This window comes from Microtus pennsylvanicus, chromosome 2 (assembly GCF_037038515.1).
Source record: "Microtus pennsylvanicus isolate mMicPen1 chromosome 2, mMicPen1.hap1, whole genome shotgun sequence".
Taxonomy (NCBI): Eukaryota; Metazoa; Chordata; class Mammalia; order Rodentia; family Cricetidae; genus Microtus; species Microtus pennsylvanicus.
In genome coordinates, this window is record NC_134580.1 from 39990934 (window position 1) to 40004511 (window position 13578).

Sequence of the window (13578 nt, forward strand, 5' to 3'; positions counted from 1 at the left end):
ATATGGCTTAAATATAAAACTATCAAAATATTACTCAATTTAAGTGGCAACAAGGCTCTAGAAAGTTTCAGATTAATAAGAATAATGATCATCACATTGATTGTGACAGAAAGAATGAAAGAGACCTCACAGCAAAAATAAACACAGTAACATTGTCCCTTTTATCAAGATGACTGAACACATTCATTACTTCCTTCTGCTGACTACTGGACCATGGAAACTGCAAAAAAAATGTATTTTTCTTAAAACTAAGAAAGCATTTACAGATCAAATAAAGGGAAAAGTGCTGCTTAGGCCATAATGGTGGCATAACATGCAGAAGAAAAGTTAACAATGATTCCATCTCCTATGTTCTTAATCTGGATTGCTGAATATCCCGGTGAAAGATATCTAGGATTTAGGATTGCTTAAGGTGAGAGAGAGAGAGAGAGAGAGAGAGAGAGAGAGAGAGAGAGAGAGAGAGAGAGAGAGAGAGAGAGAGAGAGAGAGGTCAAAAGAACCATCAAATTATCTACGTTAAGGGAGTTCAGACAGGTGGAGCACACAGATAGTAATGGCAGCAGTTCAGCACTGCAGACCAGGGGATGGCACCGGAAAACACTCAGCCATTCTGAGTGGTTCTAGGAAAGCAAGTTCCAGACTATGCTGGCTTCCTGCTTAAGAATTCACAGATGGTCAGCTTTCAAAAACAAAACTGGGAACTTGACATGGGGTTATCAATATTTTATATGATAAAGGACATTAAAACGAACACAGAGATCTGCAATATTGGCAAAATTTTTAGAAGTACCTACAAATAGAAAAACAAAACAGACCTTTTCTAGATTCAACAAAAGAATACAAGTGGTTTTATAAACTATGATTGTTATTATAATACCACGTGCTACAATTTGCAAACCTAAGTATTAGGGTATTAATACAATGATCTTTAAATTTTCTCAAGAGGACATTTTCTTCAAATAAATTCTTAGAGCCACTGTAATACAAGAACAAAAGCAAAGGGCTTTCCTGACTCCAGTAAGAAAAGGAGAAGCCTGATCACTCTCCTATACACATCTGCAGAGTGAGGAGCGCTGAGTAAGTCTTCCAGCTTCCAGAGTGCAACAAAATGTAATCCCGGGGGGGAAGCCATGAAAATTGTGTGTGTGTGGGGGGGAGCAGATAACAGAAAACACAATTTCAGCTTTGTTTCGAAAAGTTCTGGAAAACTTTAAACGGTTGTTAAACAGTACATGTAGAGTCAGAATCAAATATTGAGATAGAAATGAATGCCATTTAAAAGGTAGTCACAGTCAAGAGCATGTGGACCTACTGCCATCCTCATTTAGAGTAGTCTCAGACCCATCTATGGCTTTCTTGGTGATAACACATGCTTACATTAACCAGATAATGCAATCCCTGGACTCATTAACAAAGATTTATCAGAGGTCTCTCCTCACTTAACTGTGACAATCAACACATTTACATGCCTATTATTTTTACATTTTATTTACAATGAATTCAAGAAATTACATTGAATTTCATCTAAAACTAAACTAAATTTGCCAAAAGTTGAATGGCCTGATAATGTACATTCTGATAATATAACGATATAGTGCTCATACGCTTATCAGTCTAATACTTGTATTCACGTTAACTAAAATACTCTGTAATAAAACAAATATTTCTTGATATTTTCTACTGATTTACTCAAAAATATAAAAATAAAAGTATATTACAATGTGCCTCCCAATATAGGACTAACTAAAATTGTTTAGAATTATACTCATACAATATATTAATTCCAATTTTATCTTAATGGAGGCTACTTAAGAATGGCTACCATTCTAAAACTATTTGAAAATTATAAGTGAAAGTTAATATTGTCATATCATGATTTTTCTTTCAAATGACTTTAGACTCTTGAAATGAATGATGAATGATACAATAAATAAATAATCTAAACTTCAGAGCTGGAAGTTGCCACAGACATTACCTACTATAAAATTCCCATTATAAAAATTTAAAAAAAAACAGTGCTAAGAAAGTAAATGATTTCAATTTTGCTGAAAGAAAGTGAGAACAGAGAGTAAGCAGATGGTTCCTGTCACCTTAGTAATAGCACACCTTCTTCTTGGTCTGAGGGCTTCTGAGGGCCTTATTTTCTATTTTCTTCCCTTGTATACAACATATCTTGTGTCTCTTTTTTAAACGTTCAAATGTTTATTTAAACTATTTATTGTGTGTGTGTGGGTGTATACATATCCATGGTGCACTTGGTGGTCAGAGGACAAGTTACTGACTGGAGCCAGTTTTCCCTTCCACCTCATGGACCAGGGACAGAAACCCCAAATCTCAAGCTTAGGGAACACCTCTACCCACTGACTTATCTCTCTTTGCCCCACTTCTAATGCTTAAGAATTCTTTATCTTCCAATAAGCAGCTCTCATTTATATGGGTATTTCAGTTACTAACTTCATTTCTTTGTAAATGCGGAGTATCCTGAGTGCAGCTTCTGTGTCCCTGTACTCTGTCCTTTACCTTAGGCAAGATTTAGACAGGACACAGATATCCTCAGACCCAGGTCAGGAAAGGTTTCTTTTGAAAAGGATCCTTCTTAAGAAACTTGATCTACTTTTCCTCCCAGAGAGTAGGAGAAGTAAGATTTCTGAAGTTGAATCTCTTTCTCTGATTCACTGGCTATTAGAAAAAGCATTCTGATACTTATCATAACACAAAATCAAGGGTGTTGGGTATTTTTGTTATTTTGTTTTGATATCTTAACTTTCAGAAAAGTACCATTTCTTTTTCTTTTATTTTAACTTATTGCTAAAGTGGGCAGCAACAATATTCCGAACCTGAGAGTCAGTCATGTAGGCATCCATCCCAGTGGAAGAATGTAGATCAATTAGTGCAAGCTCATAATCTCTATTGGAAAAACAATTAAAAGCAAAATTTAACCTGGTAAGAGTCCTAAGTTTGCTAAACTACTTCCCAGTTAACTATCATTCTCACCAGTTAAGCTCCCCAGGAGTTTCAAGTTTAAAAAGCTGTCAATAAAGTTCTTGTAAGCAATTCCTTATAGAGAAGGTTTAAAATAGAGAAACAGAATTTATTTTTATAATTAGGATAAACACCCACCAAATGCATGTACACATACACTCATTTACATGCATACATAAAGAAGAAACAAAAACCTGCTTTGACTCTAGATGTACATCAACATAGGGAACGAACAGAAATTAAAAATAACTTCAAGATAGTATAGAACATTTAGGTAACAAAAATATTAAGAAAGCCAGATATGATGGCACATGCCTACAATCTAAGCACTCTGGAAGCTAAAGCAAGAAAACTGAGACTTCCAAACCAGTTCAGGGTACATATTATATTTCATACTACCTGAGCTATGGACATAGCTGAGATCATGTTTCAAAGAAACAAAACAAAAAGCTACTACCACAACAGAAAAACACTAAGAGAAAAAAGCATGCATACCACACAGATGTGCACTGAAAGTAAACAAATGGACCCAATTTTAAATAAAAAATACAGCATAAACTGCATTACTTTCTTCAAAAAGAAAAAATTCAAGAGTCACAGAAACGAATTCTTACCTTGTCCCATTCAAATACCCTGTATACACTATACATGATTTTGTACATCCCAACTTTAAGTAGCTAGCTTAGAACTATGCATTTGCTTATTTTAAGCAAATATCTAGAGTACCCGAGGTAGGAAGACCCAGCCTACACATGGGTAACCCCATTTCATGAGCTGGGTCTTGGATTGAATTAAAAGGAGAAAGCAAGTAGAACACTAGCGTTCATCCGTCTGTTTCCCGACTGTGAATGTGATAAGATGAACTGTCAAACGCTCCTGCCATTTTGTCTTCTCATTTTATATTCCCTAGAACTACAGGCCAAACAAACCTTTCTCTTCAAAAACAAAAACAAGCAAAACTGCTGAGCACTGTGCTCGTAAAATGTTAAGCTCACTTACATGCATACCAATAAGATTACAGTTCCACAAACAGATCTGTAAATGTAGTGCATGAAAATCCAAAGTTTTCACTTTCTTTGGAAATTGTCTTGCTCTTTTCAGTTTCTGTGGAGGGGATGGCATGAATGAGAGACAAAGATGGGCTGAGTCTCCAGTGCAAATCTAGCCCTAGAGTATTCCTCAAACAGGAAAACAGAGCTCCTGTTACCAAAACAGAACAGCCAACCAAAACTAGCCACAACCAGCTGCCATAGAGCGGTCGTCATGCACACCATCCAAATTGCATGATGTGAAATTACATGTGAGTGGCTCTAACTGCCCAGGACTGAACACTTCAAACTGGATCACCCACATTTAAATAGCAGGAATTGCTTGCTAAAAAACTACAAGCAATGTAACAGATGCTAACCCCATGAAGATCCTTCTAAAATGGGTCATTCCCTCCCAGTTTCCCAACCCTCCAGACCTTTGCTGTACACACTACTTCTATTACTGCCATGTCCACTGCTCTTTTTTATATGCTGAAGAAACCTGATTCTTTCTACACTCATGTGATGTGGAAAGGGTGAATCCTTTACCTACTGACCTACATCCCACCAAACTCTCCAGTTACTGCTATCATTTTAAAAGAGAAGACAATGGTTGTGCCTTCTCTTTGCTCTTGCATAATTCAACATTATGAACATTATGACTACCTCTCCAAGGTAGTCAATCATATAGCAGAAATTTAAAGGGAAAACAGCCAAACCAAACAAAAGAGGACCCAGTTAATCTATCTCCTGGTTAGAAGCAAAATCATCTAGAGAAAGGATTTTAGTGTACAAACACTGTTTTGATGTTTGGAATAAACAATATGGTTGACAGTACATTTTTTTTTTAAAAGGTGTATTTGCCTGCATGTCTATGCACCACATTTGTACTATATTTTTAAGAGGCCAGAAGAGGGCACTGGATCCCCTGGAAGTGAGGTTACAGATGGTTGTGAGCTGCCATGTGTTTGCTTGGTATTAAAGGCAGGGCTCTCAGGAAGAGTACAGTACTCTTTAAACTATCAAGCCATCACTCCAGTCCTACATGACACTATTTATGACATGTACTTCTATTGATCTGTACTTCAGTCTTATTACAATCAATTCAAATATGTATTTTAAGGAACATACAAATATCTTCACATATACATCAAAAAATCATTTTTCCAGTAGGTACATGTTATTATGACATTAAGATCATTCTCATATATTGAATACAGTGAGGAGTTACAGACCATTAAAATAGTACATGGGACCTTTACAAGGAAAACTTCCTTGAAAGGTCAATGATAAGTCAGGAATTTTGTGTAAAAAAAAAAAAGAGAAAATGAACTGAATTACTCTAAGATCAGGATAAGATGAAATCTAAGGACAACAGATCAGATCTGCGCAATGAAAAACTATCAAAACCAACCAATTTTCAGATGTGGGCTTTTTTTAAAATAAGGAAACATCATCATTTATAAACCAATTTAAATCTTTATAGGTAAAATGGAATTGTAGATAATTATGTACTTGAGAATACTAACATTACTACTTTGAAAGAAAGAACAAGTTAAAGGCAGAAGATTAAATTAAGCTACTGATGTCATTTTTTTAGTGTGTAGCATGGACAGAACAAAGCAAACTATATTTTGGCTTCATCCAAGAAGCTGCCACCACATTCTTTGTGGAAGATGTTGTTAAACATAATTATTGCCAACACATTTAGCTACTTTATATTTGTCTCCTGATCTAACTTGATTCCAATCTCTCACCAGCCAGTTCCAAATTAATAATTTACTTGGGAAGAAGACAACAAATAGGAAAAGTACTATTTGACTTCTGAAAATTTTATATATGTGTGTATATATACACATATATATTATTTATGAAGCTTTAAAATTATAATATTTCTAAATAAAATGTTGCAACTTTACATAAGAAATATGAACCATGTTAGATTTAAAAGATCAACTTAATAAAAAAATTACCACCCATGTTTTTGGATTATAAACAATGACATTACCTAAAAATGAGCTAAACATGGTCGCCCCCAAAATGTAATAATAAATTATATTCAGACAGGATATTCTGTCTCCAAACATGGACATACACTTACAACACAGGCAACACAATTAAACTCAATCTAGATTCTATTTAGATTTAAATTCTACCAACATTTGTAAACTCATCCCCTGAAGTATCTTCTTGCTTCATGAATAAGAATTTCTGAAATTGTATTTAACTAATAATTTCTAATTATAAAAGTAAGGATTTCATACAATCTATTTCTTGTTGTTTTGAGACAGGGTCTTGCTATATCGCCTTAGTTGACCTAAAACTTGGTAGTTTGACCCAGCCTTAGAAGTCCTTAGAAGTGGAATTTCGTATTAATCAAGTGGAACTAAATATCAAAATGTTTAGGCCAAACTTAACTAAGAGCTTCCTTACCAGAGGCTGCTGAAGCTCCTTTTACATCACTCACTACTTTGGAGGAGGGATTTGCAAATGACTGTGGCTCCTTTCCTTCCCTGGAACATTCACCACCAGAAGAAGAGGAGTCTGGCGCTCGAGGTGCTATGACTTCTGAACCACAACTTAAATCAAGAGGGAGACAGGGTCCCAGCTTCTGGAGTGGTATATGTGCGATAGCAGGAACTATATAAAATCAAAAGGAAAAGAAAACCATAATATTAATACAGACAAAATGGCTCAGTTCATATCAGTATAGATCACTGGTATTTACACAGTGCCTGGCAAAAAGAAGACACCAGAAGGTATCTGTAGAATATGTGATGTGCTTCTAAGTCCAAGAGACATTAAGAAGAAAACTTAATGTTCAAACAATTGTTGTTAGATATTTATCTTCCTTTACATTTGGTTCTATAGGAAATCAATATACATTACCCTCTGGTACTGAAGATTCTTGCTGATTCTGAGAACTGAGGGAGAATACTTTCCCATCAGTGGCTGAAGAGGAAGAAGGAAGCTTTTCTAGAGAATCATCAGGCATGGGTAAGGTGGCTAACCGCTGAGATCTTCTTCTCCTCTCACTATGCTTGCAAGGTCTAGGGGGATTCACAGGCTGTGGAGGACCTAGAAAAAGATCTTCAATGTTCACGAAGCAGATACATACCAGGATCATCTTATAATATTTAAGGAGATAAGCGGGGGAAAAAATGAGCCATATTCTGCCCTCTGGTACTGCTACTAGGTAACCACAAGAAATGGAACATTCCAGAGGCAATCAAAAAGTGCCCTCTTCATAAAAAAGTTAGTTCATCAGACTTGTAAAATCTAACCCTACTAGAACTCCAAGAAAGTTCTATGGGATATTCATTTCCAGTAGCTCTCCCACAGTGTGAGACTGGAAAGGGCTCTCCAACAGTGGAGTCTTGTGCTACTGTCATTTGCCTCCAGGAAAGTAGTATCTTGTAAGCAAAAATAGGGGGAGGCAGGTAAAGGGAGAAAGGGAGAAAGCAGGGAGAGAAATTCCTTTGCTACATAGCAAGCCTAAGCAATCTAAAGGGAAAGGAAGGCAGGGGCACAGGTGACAGCTTGTACATACATTACACAGTTGGTGCTTTGCTTTCTTTCCTTCCCCAAGTGAAGCTACTGCAAATAACCTATCCCATCCTTACTCTCCCACATGGACTCTTACAGAAATCGGGGGCCTGATTCATTCAAAAAATTGAACACAAACAAACCAATGTGCTTATTATGGCCAAATTAGACTATAATTAACATGACACTATTCTTGCCCTTAAATATTTTCATTTGTTCCAACAACTAATTGTATCATTTATTTAACTTTTAGCAATGTTAACCCAAATGTTTGGATGATTCTTTAACACTTGAGAGTTCCTCTTTTACCCTGGACTATGAATTGTTGAATTATATAGTAGGTAGGATTGTATATGTAATATAGTATTGCTATTTTAGAAAGAAGTAGTTTAAAGGAGCTGAAGCTTTGAGTATTTAAGGATAACAATGAAAAATAATGAAAAAAGACAAGATGATAATGGGGAAAAATCAAAAGACAAATGTAACTTTTATGATACTGTGGTTGTATTAATATAAAAAATAACTTCAAGATAAAATGCTTTTTGGTGTGGTGATAATCTAATGACTTCTACTGATGTTCTTTTATAAAGAAGTTTCAGAGATAAGAATTTTCTATTCCCTTTGTTTCTCCTTATTTATTAAAAGATACAGACTGATCAAAGTTTAAAATATGTGGTTTAATGATAAATGTGAGAACTGAGAGAAAAATAGATTAGCATGTTTAATAAAGTCTTCGAAACGCCAATATCATTATTCTGGAAGACACAATAAAGAAGGACATCTGCCATTCTTATTTCCTGATTACAACACTAATCTATTTGCTGAATAAAGGGGCAAAAGGAAAGTATCACCTAGCTAGACATGTACCAGATAACTGTTCTGAATGCTAAACCTGGGGTCAAATAAACCTTATCTTTATCTAGCCAAATCCATGTTAAAAACAAAACAAAAACCAAAAACCCTTTTTTAAACATCTAACAGTGAAATGGTGGTAGCCAGCAGTCAAATCTTTATAACCAAGAAGGCATTCTCCTTTCACTAAGAATGAGACAGGACTCAAGGCTGCCTTGTTAACATAAGAATAAATATATAAAGTACACTGGGGAACTACAGGTAAAAGGAGATGCCTCCTACCTGGCCACAGGAGGAATGAGGAGTTAAGTAAAACATCCACCAAGGGTCTTTCTACAGTTCTTTTGTTTCCAGGGGTGTTTTGTTTGTTTGTTTTTTGTAATGAATCAGGCCTTGTATTATTAGTTGGGGAGAGTACAGCTGCAGTGGGACTCCTGTCATTCGATGGCAGGGCTTCTTAAAGTGCACTACAGACTTGGAACAGTAAAGCAGTAGGAAATGTCCATGATTTCTACTCTAGAATTAGTTTTAAGCTCTTTGTCATATCCACTTAATTTTTGAGTTTTCAAAAAGCAACTTCATAAAAAACAATAGTACTACAACAAAACTGATTTGAATCTATCTTACAGGATAAGTAACTATTTGTAAAGTCTGTGCTCACTAGTTTTATTTATCACTGAAGAAAGCTGAGATACAAGCGTCAAATCCTTGGCTTGTATTAATTCTGGGGCAAGTGGTGACTTAGGGGTTTTTATACACCCAGAAGACTCTCCAGATTCATGTTTGCATTTCTTGCTGCGAGCCTTCCCTGAAGACAAAGTTGAGGATAACAGTGCAGGTTTCTGAGTGTTGGCAGAACTGCTAATGACAGCTTCATTTTTTTTCTGACTTTGAGGTTTAGGTGAAATCGCCTGAATAAATAATAAAAAATTGATATTTTTATTTTGGTTTCTTCATTTTTCTTCTTGTAGTCTATTTTTGATTGTTATGCAACTTTAGTATCCAAAAACATTGTTAAGCAACATATAACATTTCTATTACAAATGAAAAACCAAAACGAACCCCACAAATTATGAACTAAAAGTTGACTAGGCTGTCTTTAAAGGGATACTGTCAACTATGAGTCTGCTTTTAATGCCTATGAAATTCTTCCATATTAAATATCCTATTGGACAAACTTTTTCACTATTAATTTGAAATTTCTCTCTTCTGAAACTGTAATTGTCAATCTTATTACTATCAGCTAAGTGAATGAAAATAAGTATTCCAGGTTTTGAAGCTCTGAAGGAATACATTCAAACGTCTGCCTTTTTGCAGCCTCTGTCATCAAGTGTGTGACTGTCTCAGTAGACAGTTTCCCTTTAAAGAAAGATCTCAACAGGAAAACAATGACCAAATCAACAAAACATTCTCTTTAACTCATTTTAGTGCTGAAAGCTAGTTTCATAAGCAAAATGCATCATGAAATCAGAGCCACCAGCAGTAGAGAGTTAAAAGACTAAGAAACAATACAGAACAAGCAACAACTACAACAACAACAACATAAAAAGATAAAGTGTAAGTTAAAACATTGGATTTAAAACAAAATACGTCGCATTCTTAGATGAGTTTTTACCTTATTCCTGCCAACTGATACTTTTTAAAAAATTAGAACTTTTGTCAGTTCTTTCTTTAAGAACATTTTATTCACGTGGCAGTAAAATTCCCTGGACATGTAAAAATAAGTGTGAAAGTATCGACTGTTAAAGACAACAGAAAGCAGCCACAGTTGGTCCACATTCTGTCATACTGCAATGCCTACACCGATTTTCATGCTGATATCTGATAGCAAAACACGAGATACAAACTTCTAAAAATTGGTATTATAGCAAGCTACTATAACGAGTAAAGTCACTAGTCCTATGAATAACATGCCTGTCCCCAAGAAATTGTTTAATTTCCATGTATTTGGGAAAGGAGGATGATCATTGAATTTGTAATCTTCAGTTTTCTAGAATATAAAAGATCATTGCTGGAAATCAAATAAATAAATAATTCTGTTCTCATTAAAATAAAAGTTACTCGGACTCTGGGGAGGAAATTATATATTTGATATTAAATATGGCATCACTGAATGTTCTAAGATGGCATGCTTAGGATCTGACATAAAAGGGCCTGTGTCAAGTGTCCCATTCATTCAACTTTCATTTTCTACTCTTGAATTTCTTCACTACAAATGTGTGCAAGTGGAACTTTCATTTGAAAAAGAACTCCATGACTGAAAAGTATTCCTAAGCTTATCATAAAAGGTGTTGCCAGGAAAGTAATTAGAGCCATTACTTGTAAATAAACAATTTTATTGTTCATCTTCACATATGTGAGAGACATCACTACAGCATCCATTACTCTTGAGTTACAAAGTTATAAAACAAGATTTTAAAACTTAAATTAATAACTTGGTAAGGTGCTTAACTTCTAAACAAGGACAAATTAACATATTTAAACCTTACTGAATTATTATGCATCAAATGCAAGTTTTATCCAAAAGTAAATATAACATGACATTTCCCTAATACAATTAAGTAATCTATAACTAATAATCTGATAATGGGGTCCAAGACCATAGTTTGAATCTATAACTCCATTAGCACAGCAAATTGTGGCTATAGGCATGTTATCAATCTGTCATAACTGGCAATATAACTTCTTAGACAACAGAAGTTAGCAACAATCAAAACTCATTTAGGTCTCTTGCTGATACCAACTGAGATAGTTAAGAGTTTTATAACTCGGCTTTTTAGCTTAGAAGCAAGGCTAACATATAGCATAAAAATGAAGAGTTTGGTTACAAAACATTTTCACATTGAAATCAACCTGAATAACAAAAAAAAAAAAGAGGGAACAGCATGATGTTCCTTAAACTCTAGAACAGTTTACAAAGGTTCCATTAATGATTATTGGTCTCTGTTACAAAATTGCTAAGGACTTTGAAAAGTCTTGAATTATGCAAGTACTAATAGCCGAGTCACTCTAATTTCCTTTTAAAATTGATTTTCTGAATTGGTTACTGACCTCTAAACTAACTTCCACATATATTAATTTTCACAATCACATTTACCTCAAAGATTATGTGTAATGAAAGATTGACATTGTAATGAATTTTCCAGAAATATTTTATTACCCAAGTCCCTGATATGTTGCATTTTGAGTATAACGTAACAGTTGTAGGAGTACAAAATATTGTTATATCTGGGACCTTGAATATAGTCATACACAGTAAAAAAGTTATTTAAAATTTGGTTGGTATACTGACAATAACGGCAAAGACTTAACCGTTTGATGCTGATAGAAAACCAGAAAGTATGAGTCATTGACATATTGATCAATTTAAAAGACCACCGATTTAATACAACATTAATGGAGGCACCAAAACAATTTACTGCTTTCAAATCAGGCCTGAATAAACACTGAAAAACTCAATACAATATCAATTAAATTTGGGCTATTCTTTAAACACATATAGAGAAGAACAAAAGATATTCATTTTAAAGTCTTCTTTACTAGGCTACTAATAAAGAAAATTAATACAAAAAGGGTATATTGAAACTACATTAAGGCTCAGATTTTAAAACAGGAGAACCAAAGAAATCCAGTTATGGCTATTACTGTGTTCGTACAGTGCCTAAGCAGGTCAGCCCTTAGAGGATGGAAACGCATGCACAGCTCATTATGTACAGTATCGTGGGAACTCAAAGGTAGACACGGCCAATTCTAGCAACCGTAGCCTTCAGTTTTAAATTTCTCTATTAGGTGGTTTAAGACAGACCCTTAAACGATTTTTAAATTCTCTTTTTATTGTAGTTATTAAAATATACATCCTAGCAAAAAATTTATGGCTCATTGATCAATTCATAAAACACAGTCTAACAACACCAACTGTTACAATATAAAAGAAACTTCTTATAAAAGAAGTTTAATTAGATGTCAAAAAACCCTGTTTAAACTCACAAATAAAAAGTATTTGTGTAAGGGTCTTTTTGAAAGCTAAAGGTGTCCAGCTGGAAGCTCATACCCTGGGACATCTGTCTCCAAGCCTTCTAATTTTGGAGACAATGGCGTTAATATCAGGCTATGGAAAACATAAGCTAATGAAGTCCATAGTTTATCTGCATACTCGGGAGAAGGCAGAGATAAAAATATATCATCAATGAGTCAGTGCTCTATTCCCATATCTGATCAGAGGGACAACTGCAATCACGTGGGTACTACAGCTCCGTGACCACTCCAGTGGGACGTGAAACAATCAAATGCTACCATTTCATACCTGCTCCAGGACTGGAGCTGTTGCAGTGCAGTCTTCTTTTTTTTCAGCACCATCTACCCCAACAGCTTTGGATGCCAACAAACCTTGAGAAGAATTGTAGAGAAATTGCTTGTTAGAAAAAATTAGTAATTTCTGCATAATAAACTTCTAAAATGATAGCAGATGAAATTTCCCATATATAGAAAGTATTAAAATGCTATCTTTTAAAAAATGCAAACACCCTTAAAAAGAGACTAAGTCAATATTGAGAGTTGTTCACAAACTTGGGTAGTATTTTTCTAGATATTACTTTTGAGATCCTTAAATACACACACTTATTTGGGGAAAAAGTTTCTGGCTTCAAAGTCCAGATAAAGATAGTTTATTTTGCTAATACTCATAAAACAGAGTAGAATATCATTCTGTCATCTTGCTAACTTTAAAAAAGTATTACTAAATTTTAATTCCAACCTATATTTTTTAACCTAAACTTTGTGCATTTGTATCAGTGCTTATTTATGTCTTATTTTCCTACAAAAGTTTCAAGACCATTTCATGGACCCATTTTATATAAAAGGGGAAGATTGTATAGTGTATGGGTCATTTGAACACCTGGCCTGAACAACTTCATTCTATAAATGGTGACAAAATGAAAAGTTCTATCACTAACACCTAATTTTAGAAGATAGAATTCTTGATTTATAATATAGCTATTTTCAAAAAACATCAAAATTCGGCTGCCTTCATTAATAAAGGCATCTAGTTGAATACAATTCTTTGCTCATTCATTCAGTACTTTCTGTGAGACCAGGTTTATCAGGACTTTAAAATGGCAAATACTCGGTTTTATGGCTGCTTTGTTTAGAAGAGGAAACATATAACAAGTGG

The 13578-nt window shown here is 34.6% G+C and overlaps 1 protein-coding gene across 7 annotated transcripts in view; it reads right to left on the reverse strand.

Moving 5' to 3' along the window:
• Nucleotides 1-13578, reverse strand: part of Phf20l1 (PHD finger protein 20 like 1) — a 67112-nt gene that overhangs the window by 22597 nt on the left and 30937 nt on the right. For all 7 annotated transcript variants that reach the window (XM_075960892.1, XM_075960897.1, XM_075960896.1 and 4 more), the window contains 4 exons: nt 12712-12794; nt 9070-9319; nt 6900-7088; nt 6444-6650 (listed from right to left, as the gene is read on the reverse strand). In XM_075960892.1, the coding sequence (XP_075817007.1) occupies nt 6444-6650; nt 6900-7088; nt 9070-9319; nt 12712-12794 (729 nt within the window). The remainder of the gene's footprint in view (nt 1-6443; nt 6651-6899; nt 7089-9069; nt 9320-12711; nt 12795-13578) is intronic.